General features: G+C 33.0%; 1 protein-coding gene across 2 annotated transcripts; it reads right to left on the bottom strand.

Annotated features, from left to right (window-relative positions):
* Positions 1 to 4,079: 4,079 nt before the first annotated feature.
* On the bottom strand, positions 4,080 to 11,544 carry LOC107471905 (protein CHROMATIN REMODELING 19). 2 transcript variants are annotated; one of them, XM_016091436.3, is made up of 12 exons: positions 10,811 to 11,542; positions 10,557 to 10,680; positions 9,958 to 9,998; positions 9,618 to 9,868; positions 9,356 to 9,536; positions 8,264 to 8,449; positions 7,747 to 7,920; positions 7,488 to 7,646; positions 6,614 to 6,691; positions 6,372 to 6,508; positions 4,716 to 4,934; positions 4,080 to 4,595 (listed from the first exon to the last, which is right to left on the bottom strand). In XM_016091436.3, exons 1-12 carry the CDS (start codon positions 11,360 to 11,362, stop codon positions 4,436 to 4,438), a joined length of 2,262 nt encoding a protein of 753 aa, XP_015946922.1. In that variant the 5' UTR covers positions 11,363 to 11,542; the 3' UTR covers positions 4,080 to 4,435. The 2 variants fall into 2 exon arrangements, with proteins under 2 accessions (XP_015946922.1, XP_020989303.1); XM_021133644.2 differs by having other exon boundaries at positions 9,356 to 9,868; positions 10,811 to 11,544.
* Positions 11,545 to 12,209: the final 665 nt, after the last annotated feature.

Genomic DNA, 12,209 nt, shown 5'->3' with positions numbered 1-12,209 from the left:
AGCGCGTAGACAGAACTGTCGAGGGAGCGTAGACGAAACTGCTGCTTATCTGAAGGGAGCGCAGACGAAACTGCCGCTTGTCTGAAGGGAGCGCAGATGTAACTGCCACGAGAAAACGCAGACGAAACTGCCATGAGAGAACGCAGATGAAACTGTCACGAGAGAACACAGACAAAACTGCCACGAGAGAACACAAACGAAACTGTCGGAAGAGAGCAAAAACTATATGATTTCTTCATGAGAATAGGTAAATAGCGGATGACAATGGTGTTTGATCATTCGACTCGAAAAAATACAAGACAGAGAAAACAGACTAGTAGTGAGGTGAAAAAGTATCAAATGAGTGACAAAAGGAAATAAAAATGGCATAGAAAAGAAAAGGCAAAAACTTCGGTGATTTTACCACAAGAAAAACAACTTATCCTCTTCAAGGAGGATATCACAAGAAACTAAGATGGAGAAAAGGAATTCTGTATTATTGAGTGTATTCAAGTTGTTGATTCAAGATTTCAAGTTGTCTAGAATAATACAATATAAAAAGGTATTTATAGGTGTTAAGAGAATCAAAATAATAAAAACGTAATATCCTATAATAAATATTTAAATATGTTAAATAATGCTAATTGATTCTAATTATATTCTAACAAAATAAAAAATATATATAAAAAAATTTAAACAAACTCAAAAAAATTTATTGATTGACAGAACATATTAAATATTAAAGATATAATTATTTTTATGTTTTTTTTATTAATTTAAATTTTTTAAGGAAATAATTTGAGGAGAACTATTAGAAAGTCAGGTGATACATATTAGAGTGGCATTTTAGTGAAGAATATGGGTAGCTATTAGGACAATAGGCTAAGTGCATGACAACAGTATTTGAGCTATTATGTGGAGCTCACCAAGCTGGACAGAATGAAAATAGTGTTTGAATGGACAAATGGTTTATTGGCATATATTGACAAAACATTGTAAGGAATATAATTTGTTAAGTCATCATGTGATGAGTGTCAAAGACATGACTTTGCAAAATATCAAATATGTGGAATAATAATAAGATATAAACTATACCTATTTTTTTTATTCCTAGAAAGATGCACACATGATATTATTAGTTTGGTCTTTTTGAAAAACAAAATTTTCATAAGTTTAATTTATTGGCTAAAAGATATGTTTGATGTCATTTATTGATGACTCCCAGAAAGATATTTGACATGGATTTAAGTTTTAAAAATACATATGAACATACTTTTTGGTCTGTAATAGAATTATGTGAGATCTATGCATGATTGATTCTTTATGTTCTATAATAGTATTAAGTTAATTATTGATGTAAAATAATATATTATTGTTCAGGATTCAAAATGAAGTCAGGTGTATCATTTGTGATTAAACTTATTATTATTAAAAATTACTGTTTTAGCTAGAAAGTAAATAATATAATAAAAAAAATAGCTTTAGATATTAAGTTGATATCAAAAGGTTTTTTTTAGAACTATATATAATATATTCAAGGGATTCAAATAACTAATCTAGTCTTAAAATTAAATATTACATTTTATTTTTCTTTTTTCTCTTTCTATTTTAATTAACTTGGTGCATTTGGTGTCAATACTCAATATATATAAACACTAGATCTTTAGATTTATATATATCTAAATTTCAATTTAAAAAAGGGTTAAAATTGAATATCTATATTATTGACATGAAATCTATGAGTTTGTGTATCATTGATGGTTAAGGGTACTTTTTACTTGTTAGTATAGTCCCTGTTAGAAGTACTGTTAGTGAGAAAAAGAAAGAACGCAAACTTTTTCATTAATTATTGGATATTATTTCACCAAGTAAACTTCCTACTTTTTGGACTTGATTGATTAGTTTGCAATTTGGATTATTGCTTACGGCCTATTATTATGCAATGATGATTAGGGTTATGCATTCATGATGATCATTGATTGGTGAGAGTAGTATCATTGTTTCTTACTTTTATTATTATTATTTTTTCTTGTATTCGGATCATATACTAATTATTTAGAAATTTCATGAAGAATGGGTCTCTAGCAAAGATTTCTTTTTCTATTTTGGGAATCAAATTTAAAATGAATTATTGAGATATATGTATAAGACAAGATGACCAATTTTTTAGCGTACAAGAAGAGATTCACCTAGTGTTGATTTAAATACAAGACAAAAAAAATTCCTCGCTTTTTAAAGTCCACATTACTAATGTAAAATCCATAGAAAATTCTGTTGGAGAATTACCAACGGAAAATATATTGGTAGTTTATATGTTTGGATTGTGATTTGTCGAATTGGAGTTTGAATAAAAGTGATTTTATAGAATTGATTTTGGTGAGAAGTAAATTTGTATTAACATAATTTATGTTTGGCAATTCTCTATCAAAAAATACTGACAATACTAAAAATATACTATATAAAAACATGTAAAAAAAAGTATAAAAAAAAGTTAAACATGTATAAAAAAATAACATTATAATTTAATGTCATGTCCTTTTTAGCAATTATTTATCTAAAAGTGATTTTAACTAATATTATCTAAACAATATTTATTTTATCAAAATCAATTTTAGTATAAAGTTGTAAATATAAATCATGTTGACACAAACTCATTTCTGACCAAAATTAATTCTATAAAGTCACTTTTATTCGAACTCCACAATCCAAGCACACACTTGGTAACTTGGTAACCTTGTCAAATTTTGAATCCTAATTTTTGTGGATTTTTTGTGAGAAAATCCATCAGTAAAGATAGAAGAATACGTCGATAAATCTGTCTATAATGGACTGTTCTCTGGTAGTGTGTTGATTACCTAACATTTCTTATTAAAATAGTTACCACGTTGATAAATCTTATATTATTGATTGATATTGATGTTAATTAGCTTGTTGCAAAGAGAAGGAACTTTAACAAAAATGAATGATATAACAAATTTACAGCCTTTGGCTGCCTTCCTCTTTCTTTCGTAACTTGTCCTCATTCAATGGTTTGCTTCTTGATTTTCCCTTGCTTAGTCTTTTGGTTTTATTTGACTTTATGAGGCACCTTTTATTCCAAAACCCAAACTAAGTACTTAGGTTGTATGACTGTGTTACTTACAGACATATGATAATACAAATATGCAATGACTATGAATTTTTATGATTTATTTATTTATTATATATACTTATGATTTCCTATGGTATTTTCCAACTAGACAGATTAAGGATTAATCAATTGCATATCAGAATTCCATTTAATGGTTTGTCACAAACTAATAAATTAGTGCATACATAAGACAGAATTCAAACATCTAATATTTGCTTAAAATGACTAATGAACTAACCACTAAACCAATCTAATTTGATTTTATTATATATACTTAAAGTATATAAATATAAATCTCTTGAGCAAATCTTTAAGGGTTTGACTTTAGAGTACTTAAAACCTTCATTTTATTGGGATGTAAATCTCCTTATTTGTCAAAAAGATATACTAGGTTCACAAATGATGGAAGAATATAATGAAGTACCATCCTAAATTTACAAGTAGGTAGGTTTAGTGATAATTTTGTAGCTTTGTGTGTTGTGTGAGAAATTCTTGGACTCTAATGTGAATGTTATATAAGGAAAGTGCTTCGAGTTAAAGCTTCGCACCATACCATCCAATTGCACTTTTTGAAGAAGCAATTTCGCCTTGGTTTTTTATTTTTTTTATTTTTTTTTTCCAATTCGATGTAGAAGGTAAACTAAATTCAAAATGAAGAATATTCCCTAGGCTTTTGAAAGGACAATCTTCACTGCCCCCATATTGAATAACTTATGCAAAGAGGGACAAAAGGCTGGAGAAAAAAAACTGAGCAAAACGTGAAAAATATTGAGCAAACCAAATTGAACATGTAAATTAACTCACTTGTGAAAAGGAACAAATATCTAACTAGATTACAAGAGAAACTTATCACATCTTGTCCACATAACTCAACAGGACTAATGCAGTAAACTAAGTTGAACTTATATTACAGATGTAACATATTAATAATTGTCTTAAGAGATATACCAGGAGAAGGGTGTGTAAAATATATGAAATGCAACATAAAGCTTTCATCATTATGGCTCTAGGAGAAATGTGTAACATATCTGCTAATTTCTACCATGACTTTCTAATCATTGTCATATTGATACTAACACTAAGATAATTCACCTTCACTACTGTCTACTCACTAGTATATGGATATTAAGGCACATGTACAACTGCATGCCATTCTTACCTATTTGTAGGGCAGGTAATACCCATTTCTCCCAACCCTTCAAAAGGATAATACAAGAAGGGTACTTAATGGAGAATATTTAATTAAAAAAAAGGACTAAAGAGTCAAAAGAAAAATACTTGGCGTTATGGTAAATTATGCTTAAAACTTTTCTTAAGCTCAACATTTTAACTCAACAAAATTGCAGATAATATCTCTCCCATGGTTTTCTCAGGCATGTCGCCATCACTAACCTCCTCCATGGACTCGAGGACAGCAGCATCGAGTACCAACTTTCTCTTCGCGATCTCATATACATTTTCATCAACTGTTCCCCTAGTTACCAACCTGCAAGAGAGTTCATAATGAGAATACATACCAGTAGACCCATCAAATAATTTAGGGGTTTTAGACTTTTAGTAATTTCGTCAATGATGAGAGTGAAGGAATGAGATAACGGACACATACCGGTATATGGTTACAGGCTTCGTTTGACCAATTCTATGACAACGATCTTCTGCTTGTCTATCAATCTGTGGGTTAAAATCCATGTCATGAATTACAACTGTGTCAGCTCCCGTTAAGTTCAAACCTTGTCCTCCGGCTCTTGTCGATAGCAAGCATGCAAAAATGGAAGTATTGTTGTTGAATGTATCAACTATCGTTTGCCTTTCAGCCACCTGTGTACTGGCAATCAAAACATAGAATTTTAAATGAATAAGGGGAACGCAGCATTTGGTTAGTTTGACAATCATGCACATTGCACACACCTCTTCAGAATCAGTGGAGAGAGATGAAGAAACAATTAAACATTCATTTGGTCTCTCATTAGATGAACCTAATATAGTAGTAATATATGAAAAGGAGCACGACCAACTCTGAGAAACTTTAGGATTAATATGACACATGGAGTTCTACCATTAATGTGACATGGGAAACATAGCCCAATTTCAGACAAACAATATATTATAGCGAGTTTACTCTCCATCAGTCCAGATTCAAAAGGATAATAAAATTGGCATAGTTTGAACTACTACAAAATTTGAAGCAAGGAAAGCCCTTTGGTTTATCTGGAAGGAATAAAACATAATATTCCCTAGGCAACTTTGTGATCCATAGAGTTGTTGTAGCAAAGGATAGTTTACAATACCAAGAGTTGAATGTGGTTGTAAATGATTGCAAGTATGGCTTCTATTTGCTATATAAAACACGTGATCTTTATAAAGAAAGAGCTTCCCTTCTCAGACATGTTGAGAGATTGGAAACCTATGCTTATAGCTAACTCTCTTGGTTGTTTTGCTCTTATCCACTATTTTTTATTATTTTTCTCTTGATCTTAATGAAATTCCTCCTTCTAATAAAAATTAAAAAAGAGGCCAGTTATAGATTTTATAGATTCTTTGAGGGTGCAATGCTAGCCAAAATGCACACACACTAGTGCATGACTCGGTTCTTTCTTTATATTGACTGCTGAAGATGTGACAAATAGTACTTAGTTTGCACGACTCAGCCGGTTATTTTCATATCCTACTACCAAACATTAAACAAGTATAGAAACAAGAAGAGACGACCAAAAAAGAAAAAAAAAAGTATAAACCGAAGCAGAAACAGCTTCTAAACTGCTTTCTGAATTTTAAAAAATAAAACAAGAAAATAGAAAAATATTTATGACATGTACATACAGTCATGCACACAACATTTATAGACAATAACTACAGCAGTGATGGATGTTTCATTTCAAATAATAGCACAAGCTTCATTGCTGCCATGAAACCGATCACCACTTAAAGATATATGTAGCCCAAAAAAAAAAAAGAAAACCAAAAACAAAACATATCGTAACAAACAGGAAATGGCACTTATTATGTATCTGTTTCCACCAAATCCATCATTCCACTTATAATCCAAATATTCATTCCATTTCAACGCTTTTACAACAACACTTCTTTCACATAATATTAAACTACAAAAAGAAAATACTAGATTGCATGCATCCTCATTCTGATCAATTATTTTCTTAATTTGCATTTATTTTAAGTCATAAACAAAATATTCCACAACGCAAGCCAAAAAACACCTAATATTATATCACAGAAAAAGTTTAAATGCCAAAAGTAGCAGTACCTTCCATCAAGTCGTTTGTAGGTCAATCCAATGACATCTAAGGTCCACTCCAATATGTCAAGCATTGACGTCCATTGACTAAAGATCAAGACACGATGACCGTCCTTCTTTAGTGAAGGAAGAAGCTCTGCCAAGGCCTACATTATCCAGAGTGTTGCTCAACTTCAGCAGACAACTATGCCAGCCATGTATAGTTGGAGATTATAAAAAATATAGACTCCTAAAGAAATGAAGAATCATACCCCACATTTTGCAGAAAGCATAACATGGTTTTCGGAAAGTATCCCTTTTCTATCATTGACACCATAGTGAAGTAAAAGCTGCAAATAAGAAATTTACAGCTTGAAATTTAAACTAGCACAACAAAAGAAACAGAAACAACCAAAAAGGAAAAAAATGAAACTTGTTAGTTAACATCATGTAAAAGCTTGTAAACAAATAAAACCAATCATATGCAATCATTTAGCATAAACTTCCTTTCGTTTAGACAAAAAGCACAGGCATTAGGCACAACCATCTTGTAGGCCAAACTTGTTTCCACAAATGTTTGTGCAACACATATTGATAGCCAGAGTTCACAAGGAACTGACCAGCACTACTCAGGTGAAAATGATGACAGAGAATGTTAGGCAGCAGTCAAAACAATGAGTTGTGGTGGATAAAAGAATAGTTAAGAAAAGATTAGAAGAAACCATAACCCACATAAAGTAGTCTGGTAATGTCAGGGAGATCAATCAAGGCTCTAGTTAAAATGTCGGCAAAACAATAGATATAGGTATTGATTTGAGAGGAGTTTAGGATTCAGATATAATAAATTACTAATTATATTGTGTCTCCTTCTCTTGGATAATCAAGAGGCTATTAGTGGCTCTTTCTCTCTTGTGAATCTATTACAGATAAGTGGCATGCACCTTTTATGATCCGAATAGATCAAGTCTCCTTACTATAAGTAGTTATGCACTGTTTGCCACTTTTGTGGCCCATGCTCCAAAGTTGATCATACGAACTAAATTGGGGTTGATCTAACGTGGTTAGATTTTCTTGTAAATAGTATCAAACAAACATTTGAAGATGCTAGCAAAGTGAGGAAATGCATGCCCTTGGTAGAAGATTTACCCGGTGAATAGAGAAGTCGTTGTAACTTTTAAGTTCCTCTATAACTCTGTCTAAAGTACATTCAAAACCAAAAGCACCTATTGGATGCAACTTCCTAGCAAAGCGAATGACATCGTCATCATTATAGATTCTCCGTATCAGCAAGGGATGGTTAGCAATCTGGAACGATAGTACAGAAATAAATAAATAGAATGCTATATTAATGTCAAAAGTTAACTGTCTATATTATAACTCAAAAAATAAAATGTAAATCTAGAACCTTTCTGAACTGAACAAAGTAGTTATTTATTTGTCGGCGTGGAAGAGCTTCAAGAACAGATTTGGTGTTAAGCTCAGAGCACTTGGCTATCCGAGCTTGTGAGACAGCACGATACTCCTCAATGGCTTCCTTATAAGCATTTTCCTGTTGCTTTTCCATTACAACATATTCAACCTGCAATAACAATATTAGCCTGATTAAACTTTGCATTACATGACAAACATACCATAAAATCAAGGTTATATTGGTAAAAAAAAAAATTAAAACTCAGTGAAATAAGCATGGTGGGTGAGATATACATAGACCCTAGTAGTGATGTGAACATGAATATGGGTAAATCAATAAGGTTTTTCGAATCTTTATTTTCTTTCTATTTCTATATTTTACTATATGAGTTTAAATTTTTCTCCATTTAACAGATAAATGCGTTAAATATCAATAGCAGAGGGATCTCAATGTCTTGGATGGTAGCACTAATACAGTTTGTTCTTTTAATCTCTAGCACCATATTACATACCTTCTGTATTTTAGGAACAAGCTGCTGCATCACATCAGATTTCAAACGCCGCAAAATAAATGGCCCCAATATAGACTTCATACGACCGATTAAATCTCTATTGTCTGGATTGAGCAGCTTTTTTAAGTCAACACCTTCAGTAGCAAAAATATCAGGCATCATAAACTCCAACAACGACCATAACTCCTGCATAAATTCATACTTACTTCAGCAAAAAAATTATTTTATATATCTTTAGCTAGCAAAATACCAATTAGGGTGCTTGTCCAAATAAAAGAGTTGCACACTCCTACCAAATGCACCAAAGTACACTTTTCGGTTTAGAAACTAGAAATATAACTTATCCTGTGCTCATCGCACAATACATTTCATGGAAGTTTGCATTATGTGGCCTATAAACTTCTAGTTTCCCACCAGCATTCAGGCCCTATTACCAAAGACCAACTACTCTGGCTCGGTTCGTGGTTGGAAAAGAATTCTAGGATTCTTAATTATTCTTTTCTGACTATTGATTTCATTGAGATAAGGTTAATGTTTGGCTTCCCTTTGGTGCTCAGCACATGGTCATTTTAATGGGGTTTACTTAGCTGACATTCAAAGGCGTTGCAATGTTTTGAGTGTTTTTACATAGTAAGCACAGATTCTGGGATAAAAGAATTTATCTTAAGATGTTACAAATTGGAGATAAGTTTCTGCTATACGAATTGGGATTCTTTTTTTTATAAAAAAAGAGAATTAAAATAAAATTCATTAAGACATAAAGACAAGAACAAGGATAAAACCGTATCAAAATAATTTCTTAATCACCCTAAAACCTCTGATTTCGAGATGTTTGGAATATAACTAGGTTACAGAGGCTTTAAGAAGCAATGCCACTTATTTCCCCTTTCTAACACAACCTCCAAGAAAAGGAAAGGTATATACTAAACATTCCCCTTCCATACTTTCCTCTCTTAAATCTAATTTAATGAACATATAATGCTCTTAATGTATCCAAAGGATTGTTTTGTTCAGTAACACGAAACAGTTAAATGGACAGAAAATCAAAAGACAAGACTTTGGCAATGACATTCAATTAAACAGAATGCGTACATGTAAATCGTTCTGAAGTGGTGTCCCAGTCAACATCAATCGTTGGTTTGCATTCCGTGCAACAGCCATTAAATTTTTCCACCTAAAGCTATTTTTGTCCTTCAAAGCATGAGCTTCATCCATCAGCACGCAGCTCCACCTCCAGCGCTTCAATATTTTACGATCATCTTTCTGCTGTGGACTAGAGTGAATATAAATTATAAACATGTAGTTAACACCGGAATATTTTGTAGAAATGGCATCTCTGTGTAGACAAACGAACCTGTGCCGTTCAAAAAGTGAATAACACACAAGAAGAACATTAAATGGAGGAGGCAACCCTGCCTTCGAGAGGGAGTTCAACTCCTTGCAATATGCTGTTCGTCCAGCCCCATGGTATTGAAGAGTAGAAACTGATGGGCACCACTTCTTTAGTTCCCTTTCCCAGTTTTCCAAAACAGAGGCAGGACATACTATGAGATGTGGACCAGGATCATTATGCAAGTGATTCAACAAAGTTAAATATGTAATGGCCTGGTAGACAATAACAGGTTTTACTCAAATAAGTCAATGATTAAAAATAAAACTGAAGGCATAATCAAACCAAATGGACAAGAACATACCTGAACAGTTTTGCCCAGCCCCATTTCATCTGCCAATATGGCTGTTCCATACATGAAAATCAAATGTTAAGAATGAGACTCATCACAATCAGCAAATAATCTCTAATGCACAAACTCATGGCATAATTACCATAAGAAACATAAAAGCAAATAAAATAACTTAAATTTTGGACAAGATGAGATGAAACAAGTCACCAGACATTACATAATTGATGTCCAATAAGAACAAATAGGGAAACAAGGGGCAAAATTTTATTATGATGAGGTTTTGGAGGAAAAGAGAACAGGGATAAATGATTTATTTTTAACAAATTATATTCTTAAATTAGTATGTTTTACAGTTTTACAATATAATAAGATAGAATAAAATGATTAATCATCACAAAACCTTTCTTCTTTTGTCTTTTTGGATAGAAAAAAGAAGATCAAGACAAAACCTTCAAAATCGTCAAGATTTCTACATGCATTCCCCCCTCATGCAACCAATCATCCCCTTTGAGACAAGCATCATGTAAAAATTTAAAAAAATGTAAAAAATGAAACATCTTCAAAGCAATGCATACTTCCGATAAAGAACACTCCAAAACCCTACGACTTACCTCCTCCAATCCGCTTCCGATACAGTAGAAGCAAGAAGTTGACACCAACAAGCTGATACGGCTTCAGTAGAGGTTGAAAATCCGAATCCTCATCCTCATACCCACACGCAACGTCTACATCGTCCTATTCAAAAATCAAAACCACACACACACACACACAAACATAAAAAAACATAACTTTATATCACAAAAATTCCCAAAACCTAGAAATAAAAACCCAATGCGCCATCTTTTTAGTCTCTTTGAAAGCACACCTGAGTTACGATCCTCACTGAAGAAGACTCCACTTCAGAATACCTGTCGCATGCAGTCACCGACGACCCGAAAAGCTCCCCCTTCAGCTCCGCCGATATCTTTGCGCACTTGTGCAAAGCCCTACCAACCACATCACCTTCCATAACCTCTTCTTCCTCAATTTCCTCCGAAGAAGATGACCCTATTTCATACAATTCCGCAACATTCCTATTCCTATTCCGATTACTTTCCTCTTCCTCGCCATCTTCGTCGTCATCGTCGATGATGAACCGACGGCCACGATTCGGGGCTGCAGCTGCAGTGGAATTGTTGTTATCCACGTCATCATCCTCCAGATCGTCCAATTCGTCCGGAAAAGCTGCGGAAGCGCGAGTGATTTCAACGCAATCGTCGTCCTCGTCGTGGCAATTATTGTTGTTGTAAGCGAAGGACTCGATGGGAGGAGGAGAAGGAGGAGTGGAGTTGGGTCTCTTGAGGATTCGTGAGGGCTTGAACTGTTCTTCGTGTTGGTCCCATTCGTCGTCGGAGATTTCATAGTAGTCGCGCTTCATTCTATTTCCGTGTTGCACTGTTGCGTGCCCTAAAGATTGGGACTTTGAAATGAAGCGTTTTGGGTTTATGGGAGGGAGAGAGAGAGAGAAGAATCAGAGAGAAAGGAAGTGAAGGGGAAAAAAAGGAGGTTCATGAAAGCGACGAGGGCTGGGCTTGGAAGCCATACACATGGCGCTTCATGGCAAATTGGCAATCACTCGTTACTTGTTAGTACTTAGTTCCCCCGTTTTTTCTTTTTGTGTTAATTTTTTCGGCTAATTTTTTTTTGTTCCGGAAGTAAAAGTTATGATATATTTTAACATGTAATTTTTTGTGATTTTTAAAAATGTAGAAGTACACAAATTCCTGGCATCGATTTCTGTACTTAAATTTTTTAATTTTTTTAACACAAATCCTGGGATCGATTTGTGTATCTACACAAATTCCTGGTACTGATTTGTGTACCTCTCACAAATTCCTGGCACCGATTTCTACTTCTCTAATTAAACGATCCCACATTTAAGTATAACACTCCAACAATCCACATTTAAGAAAAATATCACTACCACTCCAATATTAAAAATAAAAAATTCAATTTTTTCCAAGAAACTGAAATATAATCTTTTTTGAAGATTATTTTTTTAACCAATTCCATTGGCCATTACCTTACCAACAATATTTCTGTCAATTTTTGACAACTTTCGTTTATAATTGTGTTTAATGGAAGTGTTTTTATGAATGTCTTTAATAAAAATATTTTTTTATAGCTGTGTCTAATAGAAGTGTCTTTATAGATGTATTTCATGCATATGTCTATTTATATATGTATTTAAAATATAATAATTAATTATTATTGACAATAAATTA

This window comes from Arachis duranensis, chromosome 10 (genome assembly GCF_000817695.3).
Source record: "Arachis duranensis cultivar V14167 chromosome 10, aradu.V14167.gnm2.J7QH, whole genome shotgun sequence".
NCBI classification, from domain to species: domain Eukaryota; kingdom Viridiplantae; phylum Streptophyta; class Magnoliopsida; order Fabales; family Fabaceae; genus Arachis; species Arachis duranensis.
This window is presented reverse-complemented; position numbering and strand designations above follow the sequence as displayed.